General features: G+C 39.9%; 1 protein-coding gene across 5 annotated transcripts in view; it reads right to left on the bottom strand.

Moving 5' to 3' along the window:
• Positions 1 to 152: 152 nt before the first annotated feature.
• The window catches only part of zgc:100829 (uncharacterized protein LOC445149 homolog), a 29,459-nt gene continuing 7,875 nt past the window's right edge, over positions 153 to 21,736 (bottom strand). For 4 of the 5 annotated variants that reach the window (XM_053240188.1, XM_034311290.2, XM_053240189.1 and 1 more), the window contains 6 exons: positions 20,457 to 20,604; positions 19,030 to 19,147; positions 17,687 to 17,725; positions 16,625 to 16,666; positions 10,267 to 10,471; positions 153 to 3,384 (listed from right to left, as the gene is read on the bottom strand). In XM_053240188.1, coding sequence (XP_053096163.1) covers positions 3,170 to 3,384; positions 10,267 to 10,471; positions 16,625 to 16,666; positions 17,687 to 17,725; positions 19,030 to 19,147; positions 20,457 to 20,604 — 767 coding nt within the window. In that variant the 3' untranslated portion in view covers positions 153 to 3,169. Of the gene's footprint in view, positions 3,385 to 10,266; positions 10,472 to 16,624; positions 16,667 to 17,686; positions 18,630 to 19,029; positions 19,148 to 20,456; positions 20,605 to 21,736 lie in introns of those variants that run through there. The other variant, XR_008303875.1, reaches the window with a different exon arrangement.

Genomic DNA, 21,736 nt, shown 5'->3' with positions numbered 1-21,736 from the left:
TGGGGACCAGCCAAATGTCCCCACACTGTCAAAACTGTCAGATGTTCCTATCCGTGTAGGGACATTTGCTCCCCATTAAGATATAAAAACATGCCCACACACATTCACCAAATTTACCAGTCCAGTATTAAAAAAAAAACAGCTCAGATGCCTTGGAGGATTCTGATCATTTTATTGCTGAACTGAGAGCATTGCTCACAGAGACAATATCTAACACTCATCCTCACATAAAATCACTCAAGTCATCAATCCATACAGAGAAACAATAAACAACAACCCTCTCAATGGTGCAAACATAACACAGCAGAAAAACAAGTGCAATCAAATATTATACTCCCACAGTAAACTAGTAATGGTGGGGGAACGTATCAAAGATGGCTGACATCTGAATGGCAAATAATTAGATTATAAAAGCTAGAAGAAAAGGAGCTTGGCTTGCCATATGTAGGTAGAAGTTAACTTTGTACACACAGACAGGATTTCATAGAATGAAAGAGAATCAGGCACAAAACAATACAGCTCTTGCACTCGTTACGTTAAACAATAGAAAAACAATTGTTGGTGTCATACAGTAAAGGAGTTTCAAAACTCTGACCTATGAAGATATTCATGGTATAAAGTACCCCCATGCTAATAAAAAAAAAATTAAATAAAAAAAAAAAACAGTTAAGACCAGCATGGTGGTCCAAACTTGGCATCGAATAGCATGGCCATTAAGGATTATTGATTCCATGAGTTCTTTGGACTAGCATGGGATTCAGCATGCTGTAAACCAAGGAAGCAGTAAATGTTAATGACCATGCTGTTTGACTACCAAAATGCTGGTAAAGCTGGTCTTGCAACCATCATACATTATAGTGGTCATACTAGTGACCTGCTATGTTAATATACTGTATATATACTGCATATATAGGGGAGATCCAGGATCAATGTAACAGCGCAGGGTAACACACTTGTTTTCTCTAAGTGCACGCGTGCATCTGTGACTTATTTACAAGCATACACAAGTACATCATTTCTCTTAATCACTTTTTCCTTTAAACTACAAACACTGGGATTCATCCACTCTTGCTGGAGATATCTGTAAAAAGTCTGATAAACAAAAAACGAAACTGGAAGTAGTTCAAAAACGGAAATCTGTGCTATTGTGTATACTTTGCTGTGCGCTAATTGTTAGCATAGTTTTCAGTTTTTGTACATGATCCTTCTTTTTGCAGGATTGTGAGAAATCATGGGTGCGGTCTGCAATACAATTGTAACATCACTTAAAACTCTACAGTATCTTGCTAAAGACGCTCTCAAAGATGGCAGCATTGAGTCAGAAATGATGCCCATGCTGATAGCGCATGCTATCCGTGCTCATCAGAATGAACTGTAATTGATGCAGCCATAAAGATGTCAAATCAAAAAAATATGGTTAAACCATTGTAACGATATACCATACTACAGAAATCATGATTACTATCATTTAACAAGCAAACAAAAAAAACTGAAATGGAAAAAAAAGGAAAACAAACAAAAATAAAAAGGATAATGTCTTTTTGAGCTCTGCATCATCAATCAGTTGCAAAACGTCTTTAAATGGGTGATTGTTCTGCATGCACTTCTTTTGTAATGACTTAATACTGTCCACACTGTATCACCCAGATTAGTGAATGTGTGATGGTTTAACATTGATTTTCCTAATGTATGTTTGTATGTAAATTCGTCTGTAAGTGAAAGCATTGTTGAATAATTTAACTCAACCCAAAAAATGTTACAATTCCGCCAGCTCTCCCTTATATCTTCTTCAAATAAACCAATGAAAGGTCCAAGATTTTGTATCTTCAGAAGACTCCATGGATCTTTGGTGCACCGTGCCAGGGATTTGAATCTGCAATGTTGTGTTTATCACTGAGCTTTATTTAAGGTACCATCTTGACATGGCCCAGGCTGATAAGTGCCCATTTCATTCAGAAATCCCACAACAGCATCAAGAACCTTTTAAGAACCTTTATTTAAAAGTGCAATCTGAGGCCACAGCTCCCTGAAGTGCTTGATCAACCCTCTTAGCCATGCAATAGAGCACTGTAAGGAAGGGTCTCGTCAGCGTTAATGAACGTGGAGGCCATGCTCAACCTGTACTGATGGCTTGGCTCTTCATGATCTGTCTGAGGCAGTATACACACACGTCAGGTGAGTAGTGCTGACTGTTGCAAAGTGACTTATTTTGCCGATGTGATGCCTAAACTGAAGAAATAGCTCTCTGTGCTGGTGAATCAGCACATGCACGGCCTCTTGAAAGTACACTCTGTAACTGAAGAACAGCAATGCTGTGTGTTCCCACTTCATTTGCTTTAAAGCTGAGGGGATGTGCCGTCCTCTCCTCGGGATCAAGTTCTATGCAGGAGTTAATAGCCAATAAGCGAAAAAGTGTGTAATTGTTCTGTTTTTGTTGTAAACCATGTAATCAATATTCCTTAATGTGTTGGTTTATGGCTGGGTAAATGTGTTGGTATAGAAGAACTCTAGAAACATCTTCAAAAAACTTTCATACACTGCAAAGCTGACATAAACAACATGGCTTTACGGAGACGTTCTGTCCAAAAACTGAAGTAATTGAAGTAATTTGTCAGTAATGATGGGAGAAAAAGCATTTGGAAATGTAACATGCTTTGAGACAGGAAATGTTGCCGGTTTTTGCTCAATAAACCCGTCAACACGCATCATCTCATTAGTCCCGCTGGCTGTTCCATTTCAAAAACGTGGAAAATCACAAAGCAGCTCATGCAGAGAGGCTGCATTTTCTCTCATCATAACACAGATTGCCAATTGCTTCAACTGTGGGAAAATTATCTTACTGCGGAATTCCCCTCCAATGTTGCACAATTTGTAAGAATATAATATCAAATACACCAATACAGATTTCTGGATAAGAATGGAAAACAGATTTGCAATACAAGTCAATGAAATCCCTACAAATACAGAAAACAACAGTATAAAACTGTCTGTAACAAAAGTGTAAAAACTTTACACAATGATTTCTTGCATTTTGTGCCCCCCAAGAGCACAATTATACAAAATATTGTAATTCAAAAATTGCTAGAACCCCTCATCCTGCTGTGCTGCTTGTGCAATTAGAGCAGTGTTCCTGAGAGAGGCAGTCTGAGCATCCTGTGAGCTCCGCTGATTACCTGAACGAGTTTGAGGGAAGATGCTGCAAGTGGCTGGGTTTATTCGGGACGGGTGGTTTGTTGGATCTGAGTGGAGGTTGTGAGCAGGTGGAGTCATTGGACACACTAAAGGTCTTCATCAGCTCAGCCACGCGGCCACGCCCCACATGGTTTTCCCCACCTACTCCAGATTCAATGCGTTTGGAGGCGGACATCACACGGAAATCTCTCCCTGAGAGACAGAGAGAGATTAGAGAGAGCGAGAGAGAGGGAGAAAGAGGAAATAAAAGGATGACATATGAAGTACAAATTCACAAGGCCCTTAGCAAAAGTGGGACATTTCCACTGATGCCGTCATGACATTTCTCATTATAGTTCAGTAACAAAGGCTGTGAATCTATTCTCGCACATTTCCCATCTATCCTTGGTCTTCTTCCGCCCTCCGTTCACATCTTTTTTTTCCTCCCTCTCTGTCCCTGGCTCTTTCTTCCAGGGCTGCAGACTGCCAGACCGGAGGTCGTTGGCAGAGGAAGTAGAGCAGGGACGCAGCTGGGTATAGTTGGTGTGGGTGTGTGTGCGTGTGTGTGTGTGTAATTGAGGGACGGAGGGACGGGAGATGAGGAAAGGAGGGCCGCAGGGATGGCGGTGCAGAGCAGACAGACGCTGCTCAGACACCAGAAGGCTTGAGGAACCACATATTTTTAGCCACATCCCCGGGGGACACAGATGTGTAAGCCTGCTCTCACTCTCTCTCACACGCACACACACACACACACACACACACACACACACTTACCCCTTCTCGCTTTCACGCACAAACTCTGACACGCTTATTTTTTTCTCCACGCAAACTCTGTCTCCTCCAAACACAGCCTCACACTGTCTCAGGCACACCCTGCTGAGAGAAGTGTCCCAATATTCCTCTCTGTGAGTCATGAGCAGGAGTGCAGGGGACGCAGGGACGCCTCGTCCATTAGGATGGATGTGGGACTAAGTAGGGCCCTGGCAGAGTGAAGAGGCCCTTGTGTGGTGCTTTTCTTCAGCTTTACTGCTGTTGTCCCCATGTTGATAAAATAGCAGTGCTGAAAGTGGGCTAAAAGTTAATCAGGATTACTCCAATTTTTTTTTTAAATTAACGTCTACTCTGTCTCACAGCTTCTGGATCCCCGGTTCGAGCCTGAGCTCGGAGTCTATGTGAAACAACGAGTACCAGTCTCTGTGTCCATGTAGGTTTCCTCCCACCTTGCAAAAACATAACAGTAGGTGGATTGGCTACTCTAAGTTGCCCCTCAGTGTGAATGAGTGTGTGTGTGTGCGTGTGTGTGTGTATATGGTGCGCTGTGATGGACTGGTGTCTCATCCAGACTGTATTCCTGCCATCCCCCCATTGTTCCCAGGATAGGCTCTGGTTCCACTGTGACCATGACCATGATAAAGTGGTTACTGAAGATGAATGTATTCACTAACCAATGTTATTAGAATGTTTAGTAAGTATTCAACAGGTTCTGAGAAGGTTAGATTGCAACATTCCAACAACGTTCTAAATGCATGTGCTGCACTAAAAACGTTTGCTTCACATGTTCACAAGTTATTAGAATGTTGCTCATACAATATTCCCAAAATTACAGTTTGGAAAGGTACAAATTCCAACAACTAAATAACGTTGCTGTAATATTGTATGAAAATTTATAAACATTATGTCAAAAAGCACTAAGAAAATGTAGTATTTCAAGAATAATATCTGTGTGACTGAGATTAAAAAAACAGACCTGCACTTTTATCATTGGTTGAAACTAATTATGAACCATGTGATGTAGAACTGTCAGAGCCAGAAAGCTCCTGGTTTAGGCCACACCCACTTTTGGTGTAAATCCAAATACAGATATAGATATTTGGAGCCCTGAACAGATAAACATAGTGGTGTTGCATTACACCCCTACAAGAGTTTAAGAGAATTTTTGTAAAATCTAGTCAGGATTGTCACAAAGACAGCAATACTGTAAATCTGTGCTTGTAAGAAATAAGTAAGAAAATAAATCTGGTGTTGATGATTATGATTTATGAGCAACAATGTAAACCCCATGTTGGGTGTTACGCACTAAACCAGCTAGCTCAATATTAAGACTGATGTAATGTTAGCTGTCTTGCAAATTAATAACAAAATTTTGTCATGTACGCCCTGAGTCAATGTGTGGTTTCTTTGCTCAGCGAGTAAAAATACGTTGCCATTTTCATGAACTTAAGAACCTAACAGACCCCTGGACCGGCTCTGAAAGAATGCGCCTTGACTGTGCTTGCCCTGCTGTGTTTGTTGTCTTCTCCTCCTCTTCCTCTTCTCTCTTTTTTCCCCTCTTGCCTTCCTTTCCCTCCTCCCCCCACTTTCTGACCCGTGGTTCCTGTGTTAATGTCCTCTCGCCGCACTGCGTGGGCCTGCTCTGATTGTCTCTGTGTGTTGTGTGGTCTCCACGGAAACCCTGGACAGGCTCCAGCGACCTCAGCGGACACACACACACACACACACACACACGATCACACAGCGTCCAAAGCTGGCTGATCCGCCACGTTCTCCACGCCCCACTAATAGCCTGTGCTGAGCCTTGCAAACACATCCCATATGTGTGCGTGCGTTTGTGTGTTCAAACACGTTAGCGTCCTGTGCGCCACTCCCTCCTGTTAGCTGACACCAGCATAAAGAGCGGCACGCTACTTGCCCCGGCGTGGCGTTCTCCATCCTCCCATAACCGCTGCGCTTCCTCCCACCCGGCACAACCTGATATGAAAGAAGCTCTGGAACCTGAGCCTAAGATCTGGGAGGCTCCACTCACACACAAACACACACACACACACACACACACACATCCAGCCTCCACCCCCTGTCTTAACCATTCAATCAAAGCTTAGAAACACCTGATCACCACACTGCAAACCTGCAGCTTTCCTCTCCTGCTGTTAATAATCAGTGTGTGTACGTGTTTAATAATCAGTGTGTGTATGTGTATGTGTGTGTCTGCTGCAGATTTGGCACAGGACAGTGGTCACCTGTCCCTCCCAGTGTTTGGAGGCCAGTGAATTGTCCTCTTAATCATGTCTTTGTTTTGTTAATTTTTTTCTAAATTAAATTTCACAGTTTAAATTCATAAGATAAAACTCATTAGAATTTATGCAAAGGTATGACATAGGAAAGTGACAAATCCAAAAGATTGCTCTGAATGGTTCCCCGGACTAATCCAGTGGCGTATTTGGTGCAACACTTCTTCAGCTCCCCATTCACAACTTTCGTTCCTACCTGCAAATAGTTCCCATTTACTGTGTGTCACACAAAAATGGAAGAAAAGCATATAACCTGTACAACATGTAGGGCCTCTCATTCTATGTGTATAGAGAAAATAAAGGTAGTAGCAAAGATTGTTGGTGCCTCTGGTTAGTGTATGCACACTACTAGTTACTGTACTGTAACTAGTATAGTAAGCTTGCTTTGCTAATTTACCAAGGAAGCTAGTATGAAGACTAACATGTAAATCAAACTGATTAGTGCATTACTTCATTTGTTTTTAACTAGTTATCTTTAGAAGATATACAGTATATACTGAGCTAATACTATTTCTCATTTGAACTAAATAAAGCACTGTGCGTGCCCAAGAGCAACAACTGTAGCGGTCGCTATGTACTCTACAAGCAACACGCGACTTACAGTATCGCTTGCTAGTCTAAACATAGTGTAATTCTCCAGCCTTGATAACAGTTGTTTGTTAGTGATAGCTAGCATAGCTAGCTAGCTTAGTACAATTTTCTCATATAACAGACTATATTTAGCAGTCAGTGTTTGGAATCAATGCTACATTATAATTGACAGAAAGGATTGGAAAGGGCACTGTCTGTATGGACAGTTAGTTACATTCTTATTGCAGCGTTAATCAATAATTGAATGTCATTTTTGCCATCGCCGATTAGTTACCACACATCTAGCCAGTGCTGACATGACAACAATGTAATCTGAAGCTCACTGGCTCATTTTGGAAGACATCAACACCATGTCAATTTTGATATGTTCATAATATTGTGTTTTTTTTTTATAGCTTTAGACAACTTAAAATAAAAAATATTAGCTGTCAGGTCAATAACAACACAAAATAGTAGGTTAATGCCGATTAATCACAGGAGCAAATTTGTTTGAAGGGAATTTAAATTAATTTTAATTAAATCACTCATAAACAGAAGGGGGGAGCTGTTTTACAACACTCACAGGGCTAGATCACACATTATACTCAACTAGGGTGGTACGATGGTAAAGAAGGTAGTGTTGTTGCCTCACACCTCTAGGGTCCCTGGGTCCCATGTTTTCCCGGAGTCTGTGTGAGTTTCCTCTGGGTTCTCCAGTTTCCTCCCACCTCCCAGTAGGTGGATTGGCTACACTAAATTGTCCCTAGATGTGAATGAGTGTGTGAATGTGTGTATGGTGTCCATGGACTAGCATCCCCTCCAGGGTGTATTCCCGCCTCACACCCAGTGTTCCTGAGATAGGCTTCAGGTACAACCCTGCATGTACATCACAACCCTGACCAGGATACAGTGGTTACTGAAAATTAATGAATAAATGAATGAAAATGTTTCACTCTAGCCAAAATCTAGATGTCGATTAATGTTGGCAAAGATACTGATACATGTGTCTCCTCTTCCCAAATCTGAAATGAAACATACACCCCCGGATGTATCTACCCCCTCTTCAAAAACATACAGAGTCTGTGTAAAAAGACAAAAAAAGAGTGCTATCTCTTTAAATACCCCCGCCCCAGAGGAGGGGGGGCGGGGTAGAAATGGGGCAGAGGGCAGAATTCCGGAGCGGCACATCTATGCGCTGAGCCAGGCCGCGGGGGGGTCATGGCTGCCAGGAGGAGGGAGTGTGTGTGTGTGTGTGTGTGTGTGTGTGTGTGTGTGTGTGTGTGTGTGTGAGGGGCTTTAAGTAGAGCCGAGGCTGGGGGCCCTGTCACTTATCAGCTACGGCCGAGCGTCGCCCAGGGCCAGAGTCGGGAAGCAGTACAGGAATGTGTGTCCTTCCCTCTGAAGGTGAAGAGAGGAGACGCAACTCGCACGCACTCACTCACACACACACACACACATACACACACTTCCACATACGCATGCATGCGCTCATAGAGATGGAGGCAGCAGCTGCGGGAGGCTGTTACGCTCGCACGCACACGTGCACCCACAGGAACGAACACGCGGAAACACACACACACACACACACACTCACTCTCAGCCAAACTCTCAGCTAGTTGGCTTCACAGATCTCACGCATATTGAAAATACCCATATACACACACATTTCTCACATTCTCATATATGTATCACTGGCTAATTGCCCTTATATTCTGTTTTTGATGACTCTAAAGTTAAGAAGCAGCTATTGTACTTCTATACATCTTATGAAGCACAATTACAAATAAGACATCTGAGATTCTAAAATGTCGAATGATATAAGGATAAAGTGCTTGTTTGTTGTACCTGGGCCAGGTGCGTGTGAATCTGTTGTAGTTGCAGTGTATCGATATGTCCAGGAGGGGGCATTTAAAGAAACACTAAAAAATGAATTGTAATGTATAATAACACACACTGGATGGTGCTGGTTCAGCTTTTGGAGAGGTCTAGTTTGGTTGTCATCTTTTTGCATTGAAGCACAGAAACAGAGGATTAAGACCATATATATATGTATAAGGAATCTGGTAAACACGTGGTGTAGCATGGCAATGTAGGAAATTAAATACAAATATAGAATACTGAAAATACTAAAAATAAGTAACTAAACCAGAAAAAATGCAGACAGATTCCCGTCAACAGTGTTAGCCGAGGACCTGTAAAAGAGACTAGGCTTTCAGAGGCAGAAAAAAAGCCTACAGTCTTGCTTTTACAACCATGGTCTGGGCAAGGTCATAAAGATTCCAACAGTCTGGGACAGTCTTTGTAAAATGAGACGAGGTTAACCAAAGAGCAAGACTGTAGTACGAAGCTCATGTCAAATAAGGTGACAAGCAATAGACAAACTGCTTAAATTAAACAGTAGACTTTGCTAGCAAACTATGCTAGCAAAATGGCACACACACACCTCTTAAGGGTGTGATTAGCATTTGTGCATTAGCCTCAATATTTACAAAATGGATGCACTGATTCAACTGGCACATCCTGATTTTGCTGAATCAGAGGTGTTCCTGAATTAACAATTTCAGACTTTAAGTTAAACGTAATTAGCCAGTTGAAAACTTGATCATTTGCCATCACCACAACAGATTACTGAATGTTAGCTATCTTGCTAGCTCCTTCTTTTACACAATAGAATATTTCCCCTCCTAAAACATTAGGAATTCTGTCTTAACGGATACTGACCTAATGGCAACCCTTTCATAATGATATCAACACATTTATAACACAAAATAATATCATTAACCCTTACAAAAGCATGAAAACAAATAGAAAACTGTAATGGCTTCCATATTTTTTCAACAGGGTAGCTTTATGTTATTACAGTTATGTTATTAAAATCGTTTACCTCACGTTAGCTAGCTTGCTAGTGAAGGGAAGCTGTTAAGAGACCTGCTGCTGCTGGAGAGGTAATGTTAATGTTAGCTAGCTCAGCTATCTGGATAATGTTAGCACAGTACTTTATTTAGGTCACTGGCTAGCTTTATTGCTAAAGATGAGAGGATGATTTATTAAACTGATACAGATACAGACGTCTGATGCCAAATAATACAAAACCCGCCAACGCAAGCTTGAAATCTGATTGGACAGAACTGCCTGAACGTTATTGTCTAAACTCAACTATATCGCTGAAACGTCAACATTACATATCATATCTGTGATATTTCATCGTAAATTTCTATTTTATGGAAGAATTAATAAAATTACATGTTTGTAGTCGAAACAAAGAACTGCCAGTTGTATCAAAAACCAGCCCAAATTTAATCAACCCGCCCAATGCATTTTTTTCTGGACTTATGTGATAAAAAGGGGAACCCGCCCAATCTGGTAACACTGCCACTGTGCTTCAAACTCCTCTAAACTAGCACCTATTTTCAATTAAAATTGAACTGTTTGCACAATACATATAGGTCCTCACCTCTGCTAATACGAGGCTCGCTAGCTTCAACTGAGCATAGCCTGCTTGTGATTGACAGTGGCGTGGTCTTCTGCTGTGTGTCCTGGGGTGCGAGGCTGTGCAGGACGCTGGCTGACATCAGGTGGGGTCGGTAGCAAATGGAGGACAGAGAAAGTGTGTCATCCTCAGGGCATTCTGTGTCATCTTCCTCTTTTGTTTCTTTAACCTAACAAGGTGGTGAAGAGTCTACAGTGAGTTTAGCTCCTCAGATACAGTACAAAATGAAGAACCAGAGCAAAAAAGCAGAAAATATTTGTAGGAAACAGGGATGGCTGGTGTAAATGTGCTAGCAGGGTTAAACTCCTAATGTCTTTCAAAGATAAACAGACATTAAAATTTCATTAAAGGTTTCATTTTTAGCACCCATGCCAGATTATTTGCTGTAAATAAATGTCTTAAGGAAGAGTATTTTGGATTTTTGTGGAATCAAGCGCAACAGCACCACCAATGGTCATAAGAAAAATAAACAGAATGGTGTCATATGGTAGCAAGTAACAGGGCATTAGTTTTTATTAACTTAATCTCTATCCTCCTCATCTGTAGCTTATGTGCAATTATTATGAACAAGAAGTTGGACATGTTTCCATGTAACTGACATAATAATATTAGTTTAAAGGCAGATTGAGCAAGCAGTACATGTTTAACATATTGTAACTGCATTCAAAGGTACCACCATTGTACTTTAATAATATTGGTCTTAAAATGAAAGAGACATGAGAGAAAGTCTTACTGAAGCTGTTATGTAGTTTTATCTAAATTTAAACTTTATCTAACACCGCAGTAGAGCAAACAGTAATTTTGGCCCTAAGATTTCATCATATCGATGTGCAATCAGACAGAAACTAAACTACTTCCATGTTTATGAGTCTTAATTGGTAAGAATGACAAATTCTTCCCCCACAAAAGTAGTCCCATCTCAGAAAAGAAAAATTATACAGATTCTGAGGTTACAAGTGCCATTCACTGTAGAAGTCTGGAAAGCTTTCTACAAAAATATATCGTATGTGTAAGTGTTTATTGCGGGTCAAACTCTTGCTCCGGGATTTCCATTAAATGTGAGATAAGTAAAGTGATTTTTGGTTCTTTTTCAATATAGTGAAATGAAACTGCATTATTATTCGTGGTATTTGCACATGTGCTACAGATGGGATAGATATTGTAGAGATTTGCTTGGAAAAAGTCTGTAGTATTCCTTTAAAAATGGACAAAAATCTATTTGTAAAATGGTAGTTTTGGAGGAAAACATGATTTTGGGAATTGGAAAGAGTTTAGTGTATTGAGGGGTTCCAAGTAGAACCCCTTTAGTAAGCAAAGAACAATTAACTATCCAAAGGATGCTTAAGGAAACGTTTTTAAAAATATACTGCAAAGTGTGTAATTTAAGACAGTGTTTATTACATGCTTCTCTATTACTTCTTCTCCTACTCTCCCTCTTGGCTTTTCTTGCTTATTAACTTTTAACATGCAGTGATTAAATTCAGTGTTAAAATAGTCACAACAAATACAGAAAAAAACCAAGCATGAAACATGTGGGTCTTCATTGGGTCTGAGGCGTAAACAGATATTCAGTGACACCATGGGGGACAAGAAATAGCTCTGCTCAGAGCCACGTGAGGATGGAGCTGTGTGTGTGTGTGTGTGTGTGTGTGTGTGTGTGTGTGTGTGTGCATGGCACTGAGAAAAAGGCCGCTGGCCCTGCCCTCTCCTCTGGAGACGATCGCACAATTCCATCCATCTGCGACTGACACGTCCTCCGTCTCTGACACTTTAATTCCCGCATCAACTTTATCAACCATCTGCTCCGGGGAAACCCGTGGGCCCAGCTCTTTCCCTTTCCCTTTCCCTCCTCACAAAGCGCCCATGTGATTGTTATTGTCCTACTCCCACTACACACTTCAACTTACACCCTACACATAACCTCTTGGAAATAACGCAGGCACATGCCTGCCTGCCTACAGAGAAAGATTCTTTAGAAAGACAGGAGCCCAGGACAGAGGAAAGACTAGTTCTGATGCACAAACACAAACTTCTAAGGGAGATTTAGGACGCAGTGCTGGAGTAAAGACAGAGACAGGTGTGAGAGGACAGATCTGAGGAAAAGTGCCAGAGGACAGCTGGTGTTGTGACCTCCTCAGCCCTCGCAGGCATCAGAGAGAAGAGCCAGGAAAGACCACAGACATGCAGTGCACTCTACAGAGCCTGAAACAGAGACAGACAGAAAAACATGCCTACAGAGCCTGAGAGAGAGACTGAGACAGAGAGACATACTCACAGATCCTGAGATAGACAGAGACAGAGCTTGAGAGAGAGACAGAGACACACCTAAAGAGTCTGAGAGAGACAGAGAGTGACAGACAAACAGACATACAGCAGACATACAGATTCTCTGAGAGAGAGAGAGAGAGAGAGAGAGAGAGACATACCTACAGAGCCTGAGAGAGATTGAGAGTGACGAACATACAGACATACAGATTCTGTGAGAGAGAGACAGGGATACCTATAGAGCCTGAGACAGAGAAAGAGCCTGATACAGACATACCTACAGAGACTGAGAGAGAGAGAGACCTGTGTACAGAGTCTGAAAGAGATAGATAGACAGAAACAGAGAGAGATGCCTGCAGAGTCTGAAAGAGATAGACAGAGTCAGACAAAGACATACCTAGAGAGCCTGAGAGAGAAACAGAGACAGAAAGAAACATACCTACAGAGTATGAGACAGACAAAGACAGAGAGACATACGTACTCTGTATACTCTGTATACTCATTTTGGTTGAATCTACTTGCACTATTTGCTTTGGCAACAATGTGATTTATAACATTCATGCCAATAAAGCACTGATGAACTGAACTGACAGACATAGCTACAGAGTGTGAGAGAGACAGAGACAGAGAGAGAGAGAGAGACAGAAAACATTGCCAATGTTTAAAGTGTTTGCTATGACGTTTAGGGACTTTCCACACAGGAAACACCAAGAGAGATGATGGAAGGCCAGCACTCGGGAGCGGACAGTCTGTAATTAATCAGTGGCTGTATTTATCTTTTTGTTTACAGACCCAGACTTACACAAATTACATCAAATATTGCACAAAAAAGGTGTGTGTGTGTGTGTGTGTGTATGTGTATATATATATATATATATATGTATATATATATATATATATATATATATATATATATATATATATATATATATATATGTATATATACACATAAACACATATACCTATCTAATGTGACTGAGCATATATATATATATACATGCATGGACATAAGAATAAACTATGCAGAAAAAAAGCCTGAAAACTCACAGTATTTCCCTTATTAGTGCTTTTTAAAGAGGCGTCTACCATCCAGATGTTGAACTGGAACGTAAGGCAGTCCATCAATATTCTTATTAAGACCATGTTACCTTTTTAAAAATCGTATCATGATGACAATAAACCAAAAATATTATAATAGAAAATAAAGCAGAACTGCTGATATACATCTATCGGTACTATAATATTTTAATAAGAGATGCGCTAATCCATAATCTCTGTATCAGTTTTGATATTGTCCTGAAACACCTGCCCATAATCAGACTAAATTTGACATATTTTTTCAATTATATATGCAGTAAATGAAGTACTATAAGAGTAGTACTATATTAATAGCAGAATCACATCTATAAACTACTAATTAGGATTGTAATGCAGTGCCACTCTCCATATCTGCATTAGTATCAGTTTACTGCTCCAAATATCTGTATCTGTAATCAGATTTGAACCAGCAGTTGGTGTGACCTAAATGTGAATCCTACCACTATGCCCCTGGAAACACTGCATAAAACAGGGCTGTTCATAACAGCCTACAGTACAACAAATAGCAGTTTGCAAAACAGAACTTTAGTCAACTCTTGAACGTCTACATTACCTCAACTTCAGCTACTTTACATGAGCTCATAATTGGTCTAAACCATATGCCCTGTGAAACTTTCTGGAAAACTTTCTATCTAATGTGAGTAAGCTAGGGAACTTTCTTTCACAACAGCGATGTCTTTCCCATACCAGGGATTTAAATTTGTAGGTAGGATTTACATTTAATAACAATGAAGAACAAAAACCGTGCAATGAATAGTTAAACAATCTATTTTATATTGATTAAACAAATTTTTTATGGAGTTATATGGAGCAGAAGGTTTTATTTTGGAGCTAAGTTAAGCAATGTTTAGGTCAGGCTACTGGAGCAGACCACTGATAATAGACAAAAAAAAAAAAAAAAAGAGTAGTTCACCTGATATGTGTATCTGTATTTAATCTGTTTACAAAAAAATCTGTTTAGAATCTGTTCTTTCTGAATAATACAGTATATTTGTTTACATCCCTACTACTAATGAATAGTGGGTATTTACTCACTAAGTAATAATAGTTTGATAGTTCATTATGAACTAAGCATTTATTAAAGAATCTTATATATCTCCTGGAGAACTACTAGCTAACTAGACATTACATTTGCATTTATATCATTTGGCAGATGCCCTTATCCAGAACGACTTACAATTATCTCATTTATACAACTGAGCACTTGAGGGTTAAGGGCCTTGCTCAAGGTCCCAGCAGTGGCAGCTTAGTAGTGCTGGGATTTGAACTCTCAACCTTCCGATCAGAAGTCTAACATATTAACCACTGAGCTACCACTTCCTGATTTTTTTAATTAGTAATGAGTGTGTTTCATTTTATAATATTGTTCCAGATCATCTCCTAGGGAAGGACACAGTATCACTTCAGTCATTATCTAAACCTATACAAATGACTCATTCTTTAATATATAGAAAATGTATCTGAAAGACTATGGAAGTATGATACATACACAGAGTGATGTACTTATGCGAGCGATCTCTTCCTGATTGTGATCGGTAATTATTCAGAAAGAAAAGTGACACAGAAAAAATTGAGGTGTCTCCTAGACACTAATGGTTTAGTTAGAGTCTCACTGTAGGCCAATGTGCAGACTGACTCGTACCGCCACATATAAATGTTCAGAAAGGAAAGTGGTGAATGTGGGGTGTGTTGTCCTCTTCTTCCTCTGAACATGCCTTTTTATGTTTATAATAATAAAGGATAAAATGCATTTATATTGCTGTTACTGAAGTTACTTTGCATCAGCTAGTAGTTCTTTAATGGGTAGGTAAAGCAGTATGTGAGGAGATAATGTGATTAGTAATTGATGAGCTAGTAGTTCTCCAGGAGATATATAAGACTCTTTGTACCACAGCATGCTTAAACTGTTGAATCTGATTGGTCAGAAGGTTTCCATTATTTCTGTGTAACAGCACATCAGCTATAACATGACTAATAGGTTTATATTAATGCTTCCGTTCTAGCATGTTATTGTTTCTATATTAATAGCTCATACACAGGGACTTGTATGATGGACGATCCATATAATCTAATAAACTGACTAAAAGAATGTGTTGTTTAATAAAGAAAACCATATAATCGTTGATGTGGTGAATTTTTTTTACTTAGGAGTTTCAGTGTCTGGTGTCACTGTGCTTTCTCAGCACGGAAGCGTCTTGTTGATTTTTTTATGATTTTCTTGTTGACAGAGGAGTACACGCTTTCCGGTTTCAAGCGTGCAGTTTCAAAAGGACAAGCTGTGTTTTTCTGTGTGTGTGTGTGTGTGTGTGTGTGTGAGAGAGAGAGAGAGAGAGAGAGAGAGAGAAGGGGGGGGGGGGAGATGCTGCTAAGGGAATGACTGTTTATTGTGGATATAACAGGAACTAACTTGTCTAAGTGGAAGTTCCACAACATTACATCTTAACTATAAACCATTAAATGTGTGATGTTTTGTTCATTAATAAATTATATATTGTAATCGTTAGCAAATTGTTGAGCTATAAGCAGAAAACACATGACAGACCTAGGTGTTGTATGAAAATAATCCATTTTGGGCTGGTTTCACATCGTGCCATATCACACCTCCCCAGCATGGATTATTCTGTATAACAGCACATTCTGTCATGCATTATTCCTTACATAATTAATACTTTGTCCATAATGAACTACCAAACCATTAATTTATTATTACTTCCTGAGTAGTAGTTAAAAGTAGTGTTAATATAATACTACTCATTCAAGCCTGCTTAGTCAATGCATATTTAATTATGTGTTACTGAACAATATTAGCGGTAAAGTGTTAATATATAATGTTAACACTACATATTAATAATAATTCATTTTCTCCATGTAGTTACTGAGTTAGAGCCTTAGAGTTTGGAAATGTAAAGTAGCACAAGAATTTGGGATATATTATAATGCACCCAGCCATCATACTTACGCTCTCAACAGGAGATGCAGGCTTTTGTTCACATGCTGATACCTAGGGAGAAATTAGAGACGGATACATTTCAGTGAAAACAAACTTACTAAACTCTGAAGCATACTTTTTCAACCTTGGAGTCACGACCATGAGATGTGTATGGGGTCACAGGAGATTTTTTCTAACCGCTATTTATAATGTAGTTTTATGCACATGAACCTGATGTATGGAGTATATTATAATAATAATTAAAACTGTCGGATTAGTTTTAAAATTCCATTAACTTTCATTCAATTTGGAGCTCCTCTTAAGCCCATTTTACACAAGACTGCTGCAGCACCGTGTCCAACATGCTGTCATGGTAATCAAATTGGCATTGTTGTACACAGGAGACTGGCAGTGAGCATAGCAGCTATTTAAAATAAAAATAGGCATGTTTTTGGGTGACATGGGTGTGGTTTCTAGCTTTAAACATAATCTAAGTAGTACATGGGTGAGCACGTTTCAGTCTGTAGTCTACTGTAGCAGCACACACTCTGGCCTTGCTAAAAATCCGAACTTTGTGAAAGTTCAAAGAGTGAAAAAGTGAAAATCTGATTGCATGTTATCATACATACAGTGGTAATGCATTTTTAGAATACTTACACATTATATTAACTAAAGCAATGCAGAAAAGCACAGAAATGAGTGCTTTATGGCCTGATGCACATGGCCAGCAATGCATTTGGTGTGAAATAGGTTTTAGTCTCATGACAATATTATGTGAAATGCAATATGTGATCCCAATATGTGCCTATATTGACAAATCAAACCATTTATTTAATCAATTAACAATAGTTATCTATCAATCTGTCGATTGTGTACTTGGGTACAGCAATGCACTGTGAATGGGTTAAATAGTATGAATATAAATTCAGCTAATTGGCACTATAGGAATGACTGGGGATTGTAGGGGGATCTGAAGAATTTGGGACCCTTAAAATGGCATCACTGGCTATAAAAAAAAGGTTGAGAACCCCTGCTCTAAAAAAAAAAAAGAAAAGAAAAGAAAAAAATACAAGCTGCAATACCAAAGCGTACCTGTGGAGGGGGCAGCGTCCTCACTTCTTCACTGTTCTCCTGTCAAAACAGAAGACCTCGGATCACACAGAGTATCACTTTGAGCCTGCTTAATTAGATGACCTGTTAGTATAAATATTAAAAAGTCAAAATCAAACACAGCTAGAAAGTAGTGTACAGGACCATCCGTGACTGTATTTAACAAATGAAGAAAAGGTTGAAGTGCATGTTTATTCAGATTTTTGCATTTGGAGAATGTAAGGAGCCTGAAGGATTACGCAGTGGCCAGAGCGACCAGCCTACGTCCATCTTATTGAGCGCCGGCTGCACACGGCGTTGCCATGGCAACCCCACGACGATGTGTGAGCCTTCTTCTTCCCCCTCACATTAGTATAGCGTGAACGAGAAGGGGACGAGCATGAGAATTCGCCCTCACCCTCCTGGACTGCAGATTTTACCACACTCTCTTGCGCGCTCCTCTTTCTCTGTCTCACTTTTTTGCATGACACACACTCTCACATCCAGCCTCAAGCACAGATCATAACGTCGCAGTGCTTTGACCTCCCTCAGCTGTTCTCTAGGGGTGGAACCGAAACCAGCAGCACAGAACCGAATTTGTCTCAGACTATGCGTAACAAGACCACACACACACACACACACACACACACACACACACTCTGACACTGAGCCTCAAAGATAGTGAGCAAGCTCCAAAGAAGAGAAGAGGTGAGCCATGATAGAAAGAAAGATGCAGGCGACAAGGAGTGGAAGGTTTTGTTAACTGTGAAGAAGGGAATAGTGGAAAAGAAAGAGAGGAAAGGAGAGAGAACGGAGTGGAAAGACAGAGAGACAGAGGTTGTGATTTATTTGGCTGTTGAGCAGTGGATGGCTCTCCCTGTGGAGAAAGTCCGTCTCTCTGCCCCACGGCTCTGTCCCAGATTAATGACAGCAACAGGAAGGTCACCTACACACACACACACACACAAATACGTAATCCAGTAGCACCTAAATTCAAGCACAAGCACACACTCACACCGGACCCAAAGACAGACACAAACAAATCCACAAAAAGGAAAAAGTGCACACAAACACACATTGATGCAGTAACACTAAACACATGTGCACCTGCCTTCTTCCCCTCATCTGCAAGATTCAGAGACTCACACAAGATTTCAAGAAAACTAAAGAATGATTGCAGCAGATGATGAGAAAGGTCAGCTACTATTAGACAACTTGTTTATGTATGTTCGATATCTATTTTAATAGCATTTCTTCAGAAAAAATAGCGTTTTTTAAATTTTTGATTGTTGATAAATGTTCTGGTGTTAATGAAGTGTCTGAGCACAGGTTTGTCTTTCACGCACCCTTAAATTAAGCTGTACTCCGGACAATGTTTTGGGTGGGAGATTCTCTCTGCCTGATCGCACAGGTTCTGTGGACGTTCGGCTTACAAGGTTACTCTTCAAACTTGCTTCCTGGTTGCTGCAAAAAAGGACATACAGAATATAATAACATAAAAAATTATATGTAACACTATATGTATACATATACAGTATATTAGGATATTAAGGCTTCCGGCAAAACAGAAAATATACTTACAATGCTTATTTAACACCTTCAAAAAAAAGATATTTAACACCTAAAAGTTTTTTTTTTTTCAATTTTTCCCCATTTTCTCCCCAATTTAGTCTTGCCAGTTCCTACCCACTATCTAACGCTTGCCAATCACATGACAATTTGATACCATGAAGCAAACACATGCTTCCTCTGGGACATCCACAGCATCTTTCCGAACTGCTGCTCAAGCTGCAGTATAAAAACTTGGAGGAAAGAGCTCTCTATCATCTTCTGCATACATGACCTCACAGATGCCCATGAATGGCTACTGTCGCTGTGATTGACAGGACAGACAGAGAGTATGCCATCCCTCCCACAGATTGCTGTTTGCATCGTTGGGATTCAAACTCGATATCTCCCAGTGATGACTGTGTGAAGAGGTGTGTGTACTGTCCCATACAAGATGTATTTGCACCTGGCACCCAGTATTCCTCAGATAGGCTCCAGAGAATTAACACAAAATTAACACTTGATGCAAAAATTCATTTATGCCCAACCTGTTGAGGAGATTTAACCAATCAGAGACCCTTTTAATGGTGACGCTGGGAAAGGACTCTAGGGGGTGATCTAAAAACTTCCAGATCTTAGCAATTAGTAGGTGGAGTTAAGAGACTGAACACCTATTCCTATATCCCTGATCTTTACCTTGAAAATTTTGTCCCGTTGGTGCGTTCATAAGAAAATTGCTCCAACATTACATATATATAATATTCCTAAGTAAAGACCAGACTGTTCTGAATCCTGTGATGTATTTTTAGTGACACCCCAGGCGAATGCATCTTACTTGATCGGCAAATACAGTCTGAAACTTCCCTACACAACCAGTTACTTGGTACTTTGAGTAACACTGGAGCTGGCAATACCCTAAAGGTATTGTGATGTAATTCAGCACAAAATTGATATTATATCATTATTGTGCCTAGCCCTGGCCCTTCATTCTCAATGCACAAATTAACCAATTTCCAAATGATCTCTACACACACACACACACACACACACACACCAGAATTAACTGAGTTCAAATTTGATTGCCAAAATACAACTGTGTTTCATTCCAACAATTCAGAATTACTTACTTGTTTATAACATTATATTTCAAATATGACTTGAAGTGTAATACATGAGTACTGACTGTGTTGCAGATAAAACAGAAGGAAAAGGAATGTGTCCATACTGGGAATTGTTGCGAAGACTAGCAGCTTTTCTCTCGCCAAGCCCTGAGCGGAGGATCTTGGAGGACTTGAACTCATCCATCTCTCCAATGACGATGACTTGCACGTCACCATCGCAGCCCAACAGCCAACTCACACTCTTACTGTGAGCTACACAATGAGAGACAGAAAAAGACACAGGGATACTGAGAATAGTCTTTCATTACATATAAATACACATTTGTTATTGGCTACAAAAAGAGAAATAGCAATACACTGTATAAAACAACAGGTGTAAGAGCATTCATTACACATCAATGGTTTTACACGTGTAATTGCTTCCATTTCGGAAAATGTGACAGGCACATAAAGAAGAGGTTTGGCAGCAAACAAGGGAAGGCTGTCAGAATGAACTGGTTCTTCTGCACACCTCGTGGCAAAGGCACAACATTCCAGCTCGACAGGCAGACATGCCCTTGATTTGATGTTCAAGACATGATGAGGTTGTCGTAGCAAATATTCTAGCTACTAAACAACGAAGTAGCTAGTTTGTTATGAATTTCTTCAAACAGGCCACCATTCTTTTGTTAACGGTTTAGTCTGCATTAAAACGATTAGCTATGCAGTCACTGACTGATCGTGCTGAAAAATCTTCCTTAGTCTGACCACCTGCTGGCTGCAAAAACACACACCAAGCTGGTCAAACTGGTAGACCATGTTTGCCAGCTGGTTCGTTATTTTCCAGCTTCGTAATTACTTCATCAATAAATGTTTGAGATTTTCTAACTGCCTGACTGTCGTGTTTCCTTAAAGATATCTTGTCTTTGATGTAGCAACAAAAAATTTTTTACAAAAATTCAGAAACTGTTTCCTGGCAAATATGGTGATGGTCTACCAGCTTGATCAGCCTGTCCTGTGTTTGGGTTAGATTAAGCTGGATTTTTCAGCAGTGCAAGGTATCGCTAGTTGATTTCAGATGTCCTGGACACGTCCTTTTCTATACTACCCATTACATGAAGGACTTACACATCATTATTTAAAAAAAAATACTACATGAAAAAAATCTCGTAGATTTGCTGACATGAATGAATTTGAAATGGAAATAATACAAACATCTTTTCATACATCTTTGCGGTCCTAAGGAATATAAGCATGTGTCCTAATGGGTCATTTGATATGACAACATGATGTACATTGTATGCATTTTCTCAAGGAAAAAAAAAAAAAAGAAAAAGTAACACATATTCCACCAACACCCTAAAAAGGGTAAGCATAAGTTCTCAAGATCTACTTATTAATTTAA

This window comes from Pangasianodon hypophthalmus, chromosome 15, assembly GCF_027358585.1.
Source record: "Pangasianodon hypophthalmus isolate fPanHyp1 chromosome 15, fPanHyp1.pri, whole genome shotgun sequence".
NCBI lineage: Eukaryota > Metazoa > Chordata > Actinopteri > Siluriformes > Pangasiidae > Pangasianodon > Pangasianodon hypophthalmus.
Note: the sequence above shows the minus strand (reverse complement) of the source record. Positions and strands in the feature narration are given on the sequence as shown.